General features: G+C 39.8%; 1 protein-coding gene across 4 annotated transcripts in view; it reads left to right on the top strand.

Moving 5' to 3' along the window:
• The window catches only part of epha8 (eph receptor A8), a 157,898-nt gene that overhangs the window by 123,990 nt on the left and 20,915 nt on the right, over window positions 1–12,993 (top strand). The window contains exons 11-16 of one of the 4 annotated variants that reach the window (XM_040003199.1): window positions 3,638–3,734; window positions 6,024–6,091; window positions 6,411–6,536; window positions 7,096–7,281; window positions 10,766–10,827; window positions 12,564–12,773. In XM_040003199.1, the coding sequence (XP_039859133.1) occupies window positions 3,638–3,734; window positions 6,024–6,091; window positions 6,411–6,536; window positions 7,096–7,281; window positions 10,766–10,827; window positions 12,564–12,773 (749 nt within the window). Of the gene's footprint in view, window positions 1–3,637; window positions 3,771–6,023; window positions 6,092–6,410; window positions 6,537–7,095; window positions 7,282–10,765; window positions 10,828–12,563; window positions 12,792–12,993 lie in introns of all 4 variants that reach the window. The other 3 variants (XM_040003198.1, XM_040003197.1, XM_040003196.1) reach the window with 3 other exon arrangements.

Below are 12,993 nucleotides of genomic sequence, written 5' to 3'. Positions count from 1 at the left end.
GTTCATGTGTGACAACTGTTTTTGACAGTTATAAAATGGACTGGTTAAATTTGGTCACTTAAAATAAAATATTAAAGCTTTGATGATCCAACCTGTATTTAGTTCCAACATCAGGTCAAAATTTTAACTTGTCTAGTAAATTATCCTTTGGCAGAATTCTGTATTGTTCTCTATATATTGTGAAGGTTTGCAGTGGGACCAGTTTGAGGACCATTTGGCACCATCCTGTCTTTTCAGGACTCAGCTTTTTTTAACATCCAGTTCATGTCAGTGTTTGGTAGTGGAGGTTATTTTGTCCTAATCAGTTGACAGTGGCTGGGTAGTCATACAGGCTGTGACATTGGCTCAGACTGTTAAATCTAACATCTATGTGTCAAATCTATATGTGTTTTTTAAGGTTTGCCATTTCTGTTAACTGACTTTCAACAGCCCAGTGCATCCATTTCATCCACATGTCTTGCCATTTCGTTTGCAATCAATTCTGACTCCGGCGCAGGATGATGACATCTCTATTCTTAATCCTGACAAGTACAAGACTCTGATTTCATCAGCTGTTTCTGAAACAGAGAAAACGACTACCAATAGCCACGCAAAAATGTGGGTGAACGTTAGGTCAGCTGTCAATATGACATAATTACAGAAAATTGCCAATAATTTTCTCACACAAACCTGTAATTAATTCTACCATCATCAACATTTTCAAGCAGACCTTTTGGAGAAAAGGCGAAATTAGTTTCAAACTCATACTGGAAACCTTCTACTGTCACTTTCAATTTACATGATATATACTTACTTAACTTTGAAGATATACAGAATGGACAGAGTGAGCATGTTTTGCTATTACTTTGTACACACTAAAAATTAATAATGTGAAAAAATGTACATGATGCAATAACGTCTTTCATGGTAAGTCATAGTAATGGTAAAAGAAAGTACACCATTTCTGCTTCCATAGGAAATCCAACTGAAAGTAGAACCCAAGTGCTGCTGATAAAATGCACTTGCTGAACTTGATTATCTGCAAGCGTGAGCACCTTTATAGAAGCCGAAATTTTAGCAGTTTATTGGTTTTGGAGCATTTGTTAACTTAGTGTCAAGGAGAAAAGACATCATCAGCAATTATTGCTGCGCAGTTGTCTTGGAAGGGTTATAAGACCAAACTAGCAAACACTACACACACACACATACATAAAAAAAAAAAATCCCCTCTCGCCCCTGCTGGCGGTCTATCCTTCGAGCTTGGATCCTCTACCAGAGGCCTGGGAGCTTGAGGGTCCTGTGCAGTACCTTAGCTGTTCCTAGGACTGCTCTCTTCTGGACAGAGATCTCTGATATTGTTCCTTGGATCTGCTGGAGCCCATCGCCTAGCTTGGGGGTCACTGCACCGAGTTCTCCGATTACCACAGGGACTACTGTTAACGTCACCCTCCACATCTTCTAGAGTTCTTCTCTAAGCCCTTGGTATTTCTCGTGTTCCTTTTCCTGATTTGCTATCACTCAGTATAGGTCAGCTGTCACTACAGCCATCTTCCTCTGCTTGTCCACCACCACTACGTCCTGTTGGTTAGCCATCATCAGTTTGTTTGTCTGTATCTGGAAGTCCCACAGGATCATAGCTCATTCATTCTCAAACACCCTAGGGGACATGTCCCATTTTACCTCAGGGGCATTTTGAAACATCTGCACCTGGGATCTTCCTGGTGCGGTAAATCCCAGACTCTATCAATCTTGTGCTGAGAGGTTGTTCCTGTGCTGCCATAATTAATGCATCTCTGCTGTCTTTCAGTCCAGTTTTGTCCAATCACTGGTAGGATTTCTGGATGTCAATCATTTCCTCTATCTGCTGGGGCTCATACCATGCTCAAAACACTCATGTTTTGAGCCATGTACCCGTTCATCAGTACAAAAAGAATTGGCAGGAATATCAGGTAGGGCTGCACAATTAAACGTTAGAAAATCGTGATCTCAATTCAAACTTATGTGCGATCTCATTTCCAAATAACAACGATTTTTTAAAAAAAGAAAAAAAGATGACGATTGTACCACATTTTGATCCGGGACATAATCTGCATGAAAACAAGCGCTCACTCTTCCTGCTCAGCAAATGACAAGGGCGGAGCCTTATACCACGTGATACAGAAGCCAGCTGGCAGGGAAAAAACAATGGAGTGCACGTGAGAGATGATGAAGCTGTAAAGGCCAAGAAAGTGACAGGAGAAAATCCGTCCCGGTCAACAACCCAAACATCAATAACGGGAACCTTATACAGCGCTTCAGGCAGCAGAAGCCTGAGAAAGCGGAGCAAGAGGAGGAACCATAATGAAAGGACAGGCCCTTGCATGGTATGTGCCCCGGTAGATAGAGGAAATGATCGACATCCAGAAATCCTACCAGTGGCTGGACAAAGCTGGACTGAAAGACAGCACAGAGGCACTAATCATGGCAGCACAAGAACAAGCTCTGAGTACAAGATCCATAGAGGCTGGGGTCTATCACACCAGGCAAGACCCCAGGTGCAGGCTGTGTAAAGATGCTCCTGAGACAATCCAGCACATAACAGTAGGGTGCAAGATGCTAGCAGGCAGGGTATACATGGAACGCCATCAGCACGTGGCCGGCATAGTATACAGAAAAATCTGTGCTGAGTATGGTCTGGAAGGCTTGGAAGGTCAAAATGGGAGCCGCCCCCTAGGGTGGTTGAGAATGACTGTTCCTGTTTGATTTCCAGATATAGACTGACAAACTGGTGATGGTTAACCAACCAGATATAGTAGTGGTGGACAAACAGAGTGATAGACGTAGCGATACCAAACGACAGCAGCATCACGAGGAAGGAACATGGGAAGCTGGAGAAGTACCAAGGGCTCAGAGAAGAGCTCCAGAAGATGTGGAGGGTGAAGATAACATTGGTCCCAGTTGTAATCGGAACACTTGGTGCAGTGACTCTGAAGCTAGGCGATGGGCTCCAGCAGATCCCAGGAAAAACATCCAAGATCTCTGTCCAAAAGAGATCAGTCCTAGGGACAGCGAAGATACTATGCAAGACCCACAAGCTCAATTATTTACATTATGAGAGATCACAAAAACCACATTGTGTCACAGGGATCTTCACACCTTGGATATTTGCATTTGTTGGCTTGGAAACTATATTGTTCACTAGACTCAAATTTTGATCAATATTTCTTTTCACTCTATAAAAACTCTGTCTTTCTTGTTCCCACATTCACTGCTACTAAGCTCATCTGATAGTTGGTGCACACTTCTAACACTTACTGTGTACTTCAGTGTTCACTGAACCAAAGCATTTAGTTTTATTATGCAGATCAACTCAGACATCTACGTATCTATGTATGACAGTGTACCTAAAGATATAGATGTAATCTTTTATGACAACATTCGGTCTTTCTGGGTATTTGACCACATTAGCTGGATATTTCCTACCTAATGTGATGGACAAACAGGAGGTGATTATTAAATGGCGAGGCTATTTAACAAAGCTCCAAATTTCTGTTTATCTTGTTTAACCAATGACACTCTACCTGCCACCTGTGTTTACCAGTGTCTGTGTTTGTGTAAACTGTGAGCATTTGTGGCAGCGTTCCCTCAGCTAACACACTGTGTTTGTGTGTCTCTGCAGTTCCTTTGCGTTACAACACCATGACCATCATCTGGATCTGCATGGCCCTGGTGTCTGGTCTGGTCACCTTTCTGGCCATCATCATCTGCAGGAAACGGCAAGGCTACACTTTACCACACTACCCATCTCTGCTGTGTGTGGAACACTTTCTTACACTACTCTTACGACCATGCCTCTTTGTGTAGTTTCTTTTGATCAAATCTCTCATGTGCACTGTATTTCTCTCAGCTGTTGCCACCTAAAAATGTGGGAAAAGATCTTGTTTAAGCCTGTGTTTGAGAAGTACCATTAGTACCTTTTAGTACCCCTTATGACGTTAAAATGTTTGTAATGCTGGATGCACATGTAGTCTGCATGCTATATTTTCAAGCTTAAGTATAATGTATAAAGGAGAGTTTTGAAGGCTAATATTCCTTAGCCCTTGCTGTCTTATTTAGCTAATTTCCTAACTTGTAATTTCCACCTCATAGTGGTTTTAATTATGTTGATTCATGTCCAGTAGCTTGCAAGCCAAATATTCATACTTATCCCACCCCCCTACCCCTCCCTTTTGATGTCTTGTAGTTACATCTCTGTAGAACTGTACCAAATAATTAATTTCATTGCCCTTAATTAATTTACACTTCAGTGCATATTAGGTTTTTCATTGCCAATAGAAAAAGTGGGAAAAAATATAATGAGTTAGAGAACTCCAGACAAGATCCTGCTGTCGTGACTGGAGAGTTTTTAGCATATGCCACTGAGACAAAAGAAAAAGAAAAAAGAAGAGTTGGTATTTGAGTTTAGGGGGATGGCCACTTTACTCATGAAAATATTTAACTACAAGGCAATAAACCACAAGGGAAAGGTTTAGTTTTTACAAAGAAAGTAAACTGCATTAAACAGCTTTGCAAAATATTAATAGATATATTATATCTATTATACTGATTAAAATTTTAATGTAATATATATCTAAGAAAATAAAACAAAGTAGCCTAGCTAATGCTAGCAGTCATGCTAATGCTAGCATGCATCTCATTTGTCCCTCATCTCACTTTTTTAGCTGATGGTCAGTATTTAGTGGACATACCAGGCTCTAGAGCTCTAGACCTACATATTTACCACCTGCTTTTTTTCTAATGACCTGCAGGGGGTGAGTCCTGCAGTTGCAAAAACACTTTTTAAGAGTAATTTGAGGTGAAATTCCCTCTTGTTCTGTGATACTTTCCTGATGACTTAATGGGTTCACTCACTAGTTTGAGGGCATATTGAACACAACATCTTGTAAATTATGGTCCAAATTAGAGTCAGAAATGAGAATAAACCAAAATTTACTTATAACATGGGTGCAGTGTCCCTCAGTTTTACAGTCTGATCGATCATCCTGTTTTAAAACACCAAGGTGATGACAGGGAAACCTCTCAGCTCAAGGCTCTAAAACAGAACTTTACTAACATTAGGTACATGGTATACATATACTAAAGTATACATGTAGGTTGGTAAATGGGTACCAATGGTAAAATCCATCTTATATATACAGTCTATGCTAATAAGCACCATAATCACTTTGTTGCACTCTGGGTAGGTTGTCAGTCACTGATTTATTATACATCTTTATCAAAATAGTAAACTAGGATATTTTTACATGTAAGCAGGAAATGAAATACCCTGCAGTGCATCAGTGTAGACCTAACATCAAAAAACACATGCCCTAAAGCTACAGTGGCAACATTTGAACGTGTATGAGTGAAGAAGTCATTTCCTTTTCGCTCTTAAATGTACTCCTGGGATGTCTTTGCTTTGCCTTGTCAATATGAATATTGATTCTAATAATATTGAGTTTTAATTATGTGGACATGCCCATAGAAAAAGGTTTGCTATTATAAAAATGATACCTCACCTCGCCAAACTAACAGAAAGGAATTTTGCTCTTTAACCTTTTATCATCCTCCAATTCACCAACAACCAGTGTAGAGTTAGGGGTAGGGTAATTGGAACCCCTGTGTGGAAAAGCTTTTAACAGAAAACATGCCAAAATGATGTATATATAATGTATGAGACTATAAGAAAAGTCCCCTTCTTTCTACATTACATTTTATTCTGCAGCTATAACAAAAAACACCTAGACCACCTCAACCAGTCTACCCCTTGACTGGTTGCCAGTAACACCGTAAAGTCTCCCAGCTTGTTGTTAATAAATGACTAAGTGTCAGTAAGTGATGAATAGCTTTGTTAAACTTAGTAATTAATTATGAGCAAATATTGATTTATTAATTTTCAACTATACTTAGAGTTTGAAAGTGTTTTCCACTATTGTCCTGTATTCATCCCTCTGTATGTTTATATGTATGGGCATGTGTGTGTGTATTTTTGTGGCCGTGCGTGTGTGTGTATGTGCTTTGTATAGACACTGTGGCTATAGCAAAGCCTTCCAGGACTCCGACGAGGAGAAGATGCATTACCAGAATGGTCACGGTATGTTTGGCCCATTTCTCAATTATTACTAATAATAGATTAGATGGCATTCTTTGACAAAGTCGCATTTTCATCCCTGTTTAATAAAGTTCATCCTCAGAGCAAACAATTTTCATCAGGCTCTGAGTGATTACAGGAGAATACACTCCTTGGCCCCTGCATGCTGTGTATTCTTCCACTCCCTCTGTCTGCTCTTTTTTCCGTGTCATTTCTCTCCTCTTTCATCAGGTTTTCCCTGCACACACCGGTGACGGGGCTCAGATGCGATGTTGCTCTCATTCTCCAATATGTGACCAAATGCTAATGTTGTTTATCTTAGTGTCATTCCCCGATGCGAGGTTCTATATCGACCCACACACGTACGAGGACCCCTGCCAGGCGGTCCACGAGTTTGCCAGAGAAATTGAAGCTTCCAGGATCAAAATAGAGAAAATCATTGGTTCAGGTAAAACCATGAACTTGTGTGTGCTCACACACACACACATAGTGAGAATCATTGGCTATGCTAACTTAAAATCATTGGCCGGTGTAAAGGCTGTGGTGTGCAGCAGAGAGGAGGATAGCAAAGTGGAATCAGAGCGTTGCGTGGGGCTGTCAATCAAAGCTCCTCAGACAGGAAGAGAATACTAACACTGTGTCAGCCTCACAATTCACTGTGCTACATATGACTGCTGCAGCCAGAGAGACAAATAGAAATGTATGACACAGATGCATTCAAACAGTGCAACCACCAGTTTAAAGTTCTGTTGAGCTAAAGATAAGAATGGATGGCTAATTAGCTCATGCCAGCTTTTGCACATATATGTGAACAGATAGTTTGTAAGTGGGTTGTTTTCTGTTATCTACCCTGGCAAATTAAATGACATGTTCTCATTCACACAAATGGCTTAGGCGTGGGTGGAGGGTGCAGGGAAGCACAACGAATATTTACTATTGTGGAACAGATTTAAAGGCTGAATATGTTTGATGTGCTGCATTACTGTGTTCCTCTGCCATGTTTTCAGGGGAGTTTGGGGAGGTTTGCTACGGACGTATGAGGCTCCCGGGAAAACGAGACATCCCAGTGGCTCTAAAGACCCTGAAGGCAGGATACACAGAAAAGCAGAAGAGAGACTTCCTGGCCGAGGCTTCAATAATGGCCCAGTTCGACCACCCCAATGTCATCCGTTTAGAGGGGGTAGTAACCCACAGTACGCTCCATCAACTACAATATATCATTGTGAAAAAAATAGATCATTTTCAAAACTATTTGCTTTCAGACACAGGTGTGGCAAGACCTGTATTAATCCTGAACTGCTTATTCCACTATACTTGCAATTGTGGCACAGAAACTATAGAGAGGGAGGCCTGCCTGAAATGCTTTGGCAGCACACGTGTCGTCAACATTATCAACTATAGCATGCTAGCTGGGCTGGGATACACTTCCAGATGGGCAAACACTATTACAAAGGATGTGTTTATTCACTCTAATGCTTGATTTACAGTACTTCATTAAATCCCGATGCCCTATGCAGTTTCCTAGTTTGATGTACTCTTTAAACTCCTCATTGTAGCTATGCAGACCACAACATGCATATTACTACTAAATGATGATAGTGTATAGTTAAACAAAGTTCAGTATTTTTGTTTTTCCCATTTTCATAGCTCACATTCCAAGTCCAACATTAACAGCTCTGTTTAAATCTTAATAGCGGAGCAGTCCTGGCACATCAGCAGACAAGTGTAAAAGCAAACAACACAAGTCTTTGGGGATTCAATGATTTTATTAATTTTTTTACTTTTGTGGCTAATTGGAAACAGAGGCAGAGCCAGACTTTTATCTGCTGAGGCTCTGGCCACGCATCGGACCAATCCAAATAACCAACGAAGAAAGCCTGGGAGCTACACATACTCACAGAACCAGGCTTGCAGCTAGCAACTAATATTTTGTCTAGCAAAAATCTTTAATGCAGAATTACTTCACAGTTGTAGTTTTGTCAGGAACATTCAAACAGTGCAAGCACCAGTTTGAATTCTAATTATCCCGTTAGATTTATCAAAGAATGAGAAAGTGACTTTTTGTGGTCTTCCAAATTAAGTATTAATATCAGCCTTACCACACCTCTAAAAACGGTTTGACGAGGCACTGCAGCTTCTCTGATCACACATGTACATAAAGTCAATTTTGTCTATTGATTAAATAAATAAAGTTTCCAGTGAAAAGCCAGTGTTACTACAGTGCATCCAAATAGTATTCACTGTGCTATAATTATTCCACATTTTGTTAAGTTACATCTCCACGATCTCCTCCATGATGTGGAGAACCACACACCTGCTTATTTATAATGTCCCGTAGTTTACATTGTATGTCATAAACCAAGCCATGAAGTCCAAGGAATTGTCTGTAGACCTCCAAGACAGGATTGTATTGAGGTACGGATCTGGGGAAGGTACATAAATAATTCTGCAGCATTGAAGTTCTCAGTGAGCACACTGGCCTCCATCATTCATAAATGGAAGAACCCTTTATGAATGATGACTCTTCCTAGGCTGGTTGCTTGGCCAATCTGAGCTTTCAGAGTAGAAGGGCCTTGGTTAGGGAGATTACCAAGAACCCGGTGGTCAATATGACAACCATTTCTGCAATCAGGTCTGTATGGTTGAGTGGCTGAACAGAAGCTGCTCCTCAGTTAAAAGCACATGACACTCCTCCTGGAGTTTACCAAAAAACACCAGAAGGACACTCAGACCATGAGAAACAAAATTCTCTGGTCTGATGAAACAAAGATTGAACTCTTTGCCAAGCATCATGTCTGGAGGAAACCAGACATTCACCACTCGGTCAATACCATCCCTACAGTGAAGCACGGTGGTGGCAGTATCATGATGTGAGGATGTTTTTGGGCAGCCAGAACTGTGGGACTACTAGGTTGAAGGACAGATGAATGGAGCAATGTACCGATATATCCTTAAAGATAACTTATTCCAGAGTGCTCTGGACCTCTGACTGGGGAGAAGGTTCATCTCCAACAGGACAATGACCCTGACCACATAGCCAACACAACAAAGGAGTGGCTTTGAAACCACTCTAAGTATGATGTTACAAGCTTGGCACACTTTCTCCCATTGTTCTTTACAGAATTTCTTAAGCTCCATCAGGTTGGATGGAGCGTGTTAGTGCACAGCCATTTTCAGATCCCTCCAGAGATGTTCAATTGGGTCCAAGTCTGGACTCTGCTCGGGACACTCAAGAATATTCACAAAATGTTGTGGCTGTAATTGATGCTTCAACAAGGTTTTGGGCAAAGGCTGTGAATACACTGTAGGTATAGTTTAAAGGCTAAAATTGTACTTCTAGTTTCTATTTCATTGTATATCCTTAAATCTCATACTACCATCATATTTAAATATTTTAATCAATTCAAACACCAAAATAAACAGATGAACACACTGTGAAGCTGTTTGGAAAGCCGGGAGAACTATTGATCAAGACTACTAAGAAAGTCTAACTCCCTAAAGAAAATAAAGAAATGTGGGCATTTAAGCTAAATAGTTACTTAGTCCCAGTTCCTGGAGTTCTCTTCATAATGTGCAGGTGGACATGCTCTTACTGAAACATAGCTTAGGTTTATCTTTTTACAATTTGATTTCATCAAATGTTCCACTGATTTCCAATCAGGAACATGTGATATTTTTCTTGATTTCTTACTCATACATGATGTTTCACCACTACCCTTCCATCCCCTTAGTTGTTTTCCTTGCTTGGTGCAGGCCAGTAATCGTACCCTTCTGAAAAAGAGTAGTATCTGTTCCACAACCATGGGGCATGTTTTCTAGCATAAAACGATCATCACTGCATTAAAAAACAACCTGTTGCCATGTGAATCATACTAATCAAAGCAGTAATGATTCAATACAAGGCTTTTATCTATTTTGGTGACTTTTAGTGTCTCTTTAATGGAAATGGTATGAGTTGGAAATCTATGGATTAGAGAAATAAAAATCTAATTATATGGTTTTATGGTTTATATGGTTTTGTTGAGATTTAAATGTATAATTTAGCTGTCATGTCTCATTTTGGTTGAAGAAGATTCACATTGTGCTGGAATTCCATACAGCATGTAATTTAATAAATGATATTGTAGATAATAATGTAGAGGAGACAGCCAGTTTGGGAGTGGGTGGGTTGTACAATGTGCAGCTTTGAAATACTAGAAGAACATTCCTAGATGATCACAGATTCAACATCTCTCTCGCATATTTTCCAAGTTGTATATATAACTGTCAGCAACTTTTCACAATTTATTTGAACAAATTGCTACAGTAAGCAGCTACCAGCGAAGTGTCGTATTCAGACCTTCCTTGAGTCTAATTAAATTGTTGTCTATTTGTGTGGAAGCACTACAGACTCACAACTTAATTAGAATTAGTATGCAGTGTCGTTAAAGACAAGAAACTCTTCCAAGAAACCACCTGTATAGTTAGACACTGACAAGTAGGAGAGAAAGACAGAATATTACAGGTTTTTGAGTGATCGAATCCCTTTAAGAAAATAGAGGTAAACACATAAAATAATAGAATTAAGACATTGCATCTGTTTTTATTCAGCACCTGCATCACTTCCTGTACAGTGTGTACAAAAAAATAAATAGTTGATATCCAAATAGCTCATAAAGTTTTTGTTGGTGTTTCCAGGCAAACCAGTGATGATCATCACAGAGTACATGGAGAATGGTTCTCTGGACTCCTTCCTCCGGGTTGGTATTTAAACTCTCAGTTAAAGAGCTCTATACTCCTTTTTCCTTTAATGCCATCTCATTTGAACTGTTTTAGTGCACTTCTGACTGTTGATGAGTTGTTCAGCTAACAGTTTGTGTAATGTCTTCCTTCCTTTGATTTTCTCCTAATGCGTTAGTGGAGAGGTTTGTGCTACTCACTTTCAAATGCTAGCTGCATGTCCAAGAACTCAACCCACTGTAGCATCAGAAATAATATGGTAATAGACCAAACACAAAACAGCAATCATGTTCAGCAACTATTGAAATGTTCATGAAACTTTAAAGAAAAGTGTTGCCTTTTGGCAACCATCTTGGTAATGCCTGGGACAGTTATTGTGAAGCTCCTATCTTGGATGGGGAAAGACCCATAGCTGTCCTTTCAATGATCACTGGCACATAAAAAATGAGATCTGTTTTTAAAATGCTGTTCATGCTAAGATAAATGTGTCTGGCTCAGTCTACATGAAACAAATTCTATCTTCAGTTTTTCTATGCAGTAAACCAAGAAAATAAATCTTTATCATGAACCGTAACTACGTGCATATATCAATGCAGCATTATAATTGTCTCATATTTTACCCAGTTTCTGTTACTGACTTGGTCTTTTTTGGGCAAAAACTGGACAACCACCATCTGCTCTGCTGTGAAATTTCACTATATATTTATGTTCAGGACTCACCGAGTGCCAAAAGTCTGTTTTAAAATGTCTCCAATAACACATAACGTGGTTGTGCAAATGGGTTTGTGCCCGGCTGTAAACTGCCCCTGGCACACACACACAGAAATGGAAAATTAAAATAAGGCTTTGTTTTTCATTTATACTCAAATCTAATTTTGAAGCAATCTATTCATGAAGCTTTGATTCACAACTTTCATTAGTTTTCTGGTGTTTTGTCAATTTCACTATGTTTCCCCTATTAACATTCGTCAGATGGCTAGTGAACCACCACAGGTAGGTTAGGAATAGATGTGTGTTTAGACACATTGGATAAGCAGTTTCAAAAACTGCTCGTGTGGCCTTTCAGATCATCTCTCTCACACATTTAGGCCTCTCACCTCTGTGATAAGATTTCCATTTGAGTATGCCATATAGGGAAACACTACATACAGTTGGTTGGTATGAACCTAGCACTAACTTTACCAGTCATAATCAGTAACTGGTGAACTCACCTTAATTCTCATTAAAAACACTGAATCTTGTGCCCTCATTAACATCTTCGAAAAATAGCACTGACACCACAGCAGAGATCAATTCAGTTGTTAAAATGGAAAAAAAAAATCCTATCTTGTGATGTTGGGCATTTTTTCTGTTGATGTTTGGTGTTTGCATGTTTCAGAGTACAGTGACATTACTGACAGTGTGATGCAGAGCTGTTGCAAGGAGTTGAGAATAGTGTAGAGGAGCAAATATGAAAGTTTTCTTTAACATCATGTATAGGTTGGTTTAACATTGTATTACATTGACAATGTCAAACAGCTCCTGCATTTGCTCATATGATAATACAGCAGATTATTACTTAAAGCAAATCCCTGTCATGTTTTATTCTCTTATCTTTACTCTTTGCTCTATCTTGATTAAAATCTCTTCTATTATCACTGCTTATCTTCTCAGCTGCTATGCCATCGCATTATTTTATTTTTTTGATCTAGCCTTAATACTCTACCTCCCTGCCACTCCCTTCCTGATCTTTCAATTTTTTTGTTCCTTCTTGCAGAGACACGATGGCCAGTTTACCATTATCCAGCTGGTTGGCTTGCTGCGTGGCATCGCAGCCGGCATGACCTACCTGTCTGACCTGGGCTACATCCACCGCGACCTGGCCGCGCGCAACGTCCTGGTCAACAGCAACCTGGTGTGTAAGGTGTCTGACTTTGGGCTATCCAGAGTACTCGAGGATGACCCAGACGCTGCATACACCACCAGTGTGAGTTTTCACATTGAGGCAAGCATTAATGCAGCGACACACTCACACACTCTCACATACACACACACACATGCATGCAGGTGTGATATTGTCTCCTATTAACTTTGCTATAACACACAAAATGGCATATGATTTAAGATGAATGAATGACATAATAATTAAAATATTTGTATATTAACACACTTAATGTAACATAATATTACTAATCACTAGGAATTAT

This window comes from Simochromis diagramma, unplaced genomic scaffold (genome assembly GCF_900408965.1).
Source record: "Simochromis diagramma unplaced genomic scaffold, fSimDia1.1 OVJJ01000646.1, whole genome shotgun sequence".
NCBI lineage: Eukaryota > Metazoa > Chordata > Actinopteri > Cichliformes > Cichlidae > Simochromis > Simochromis diagramma.
This window is presented reverse-complemented; position numbering and strand designations above follow the sequence as displayed.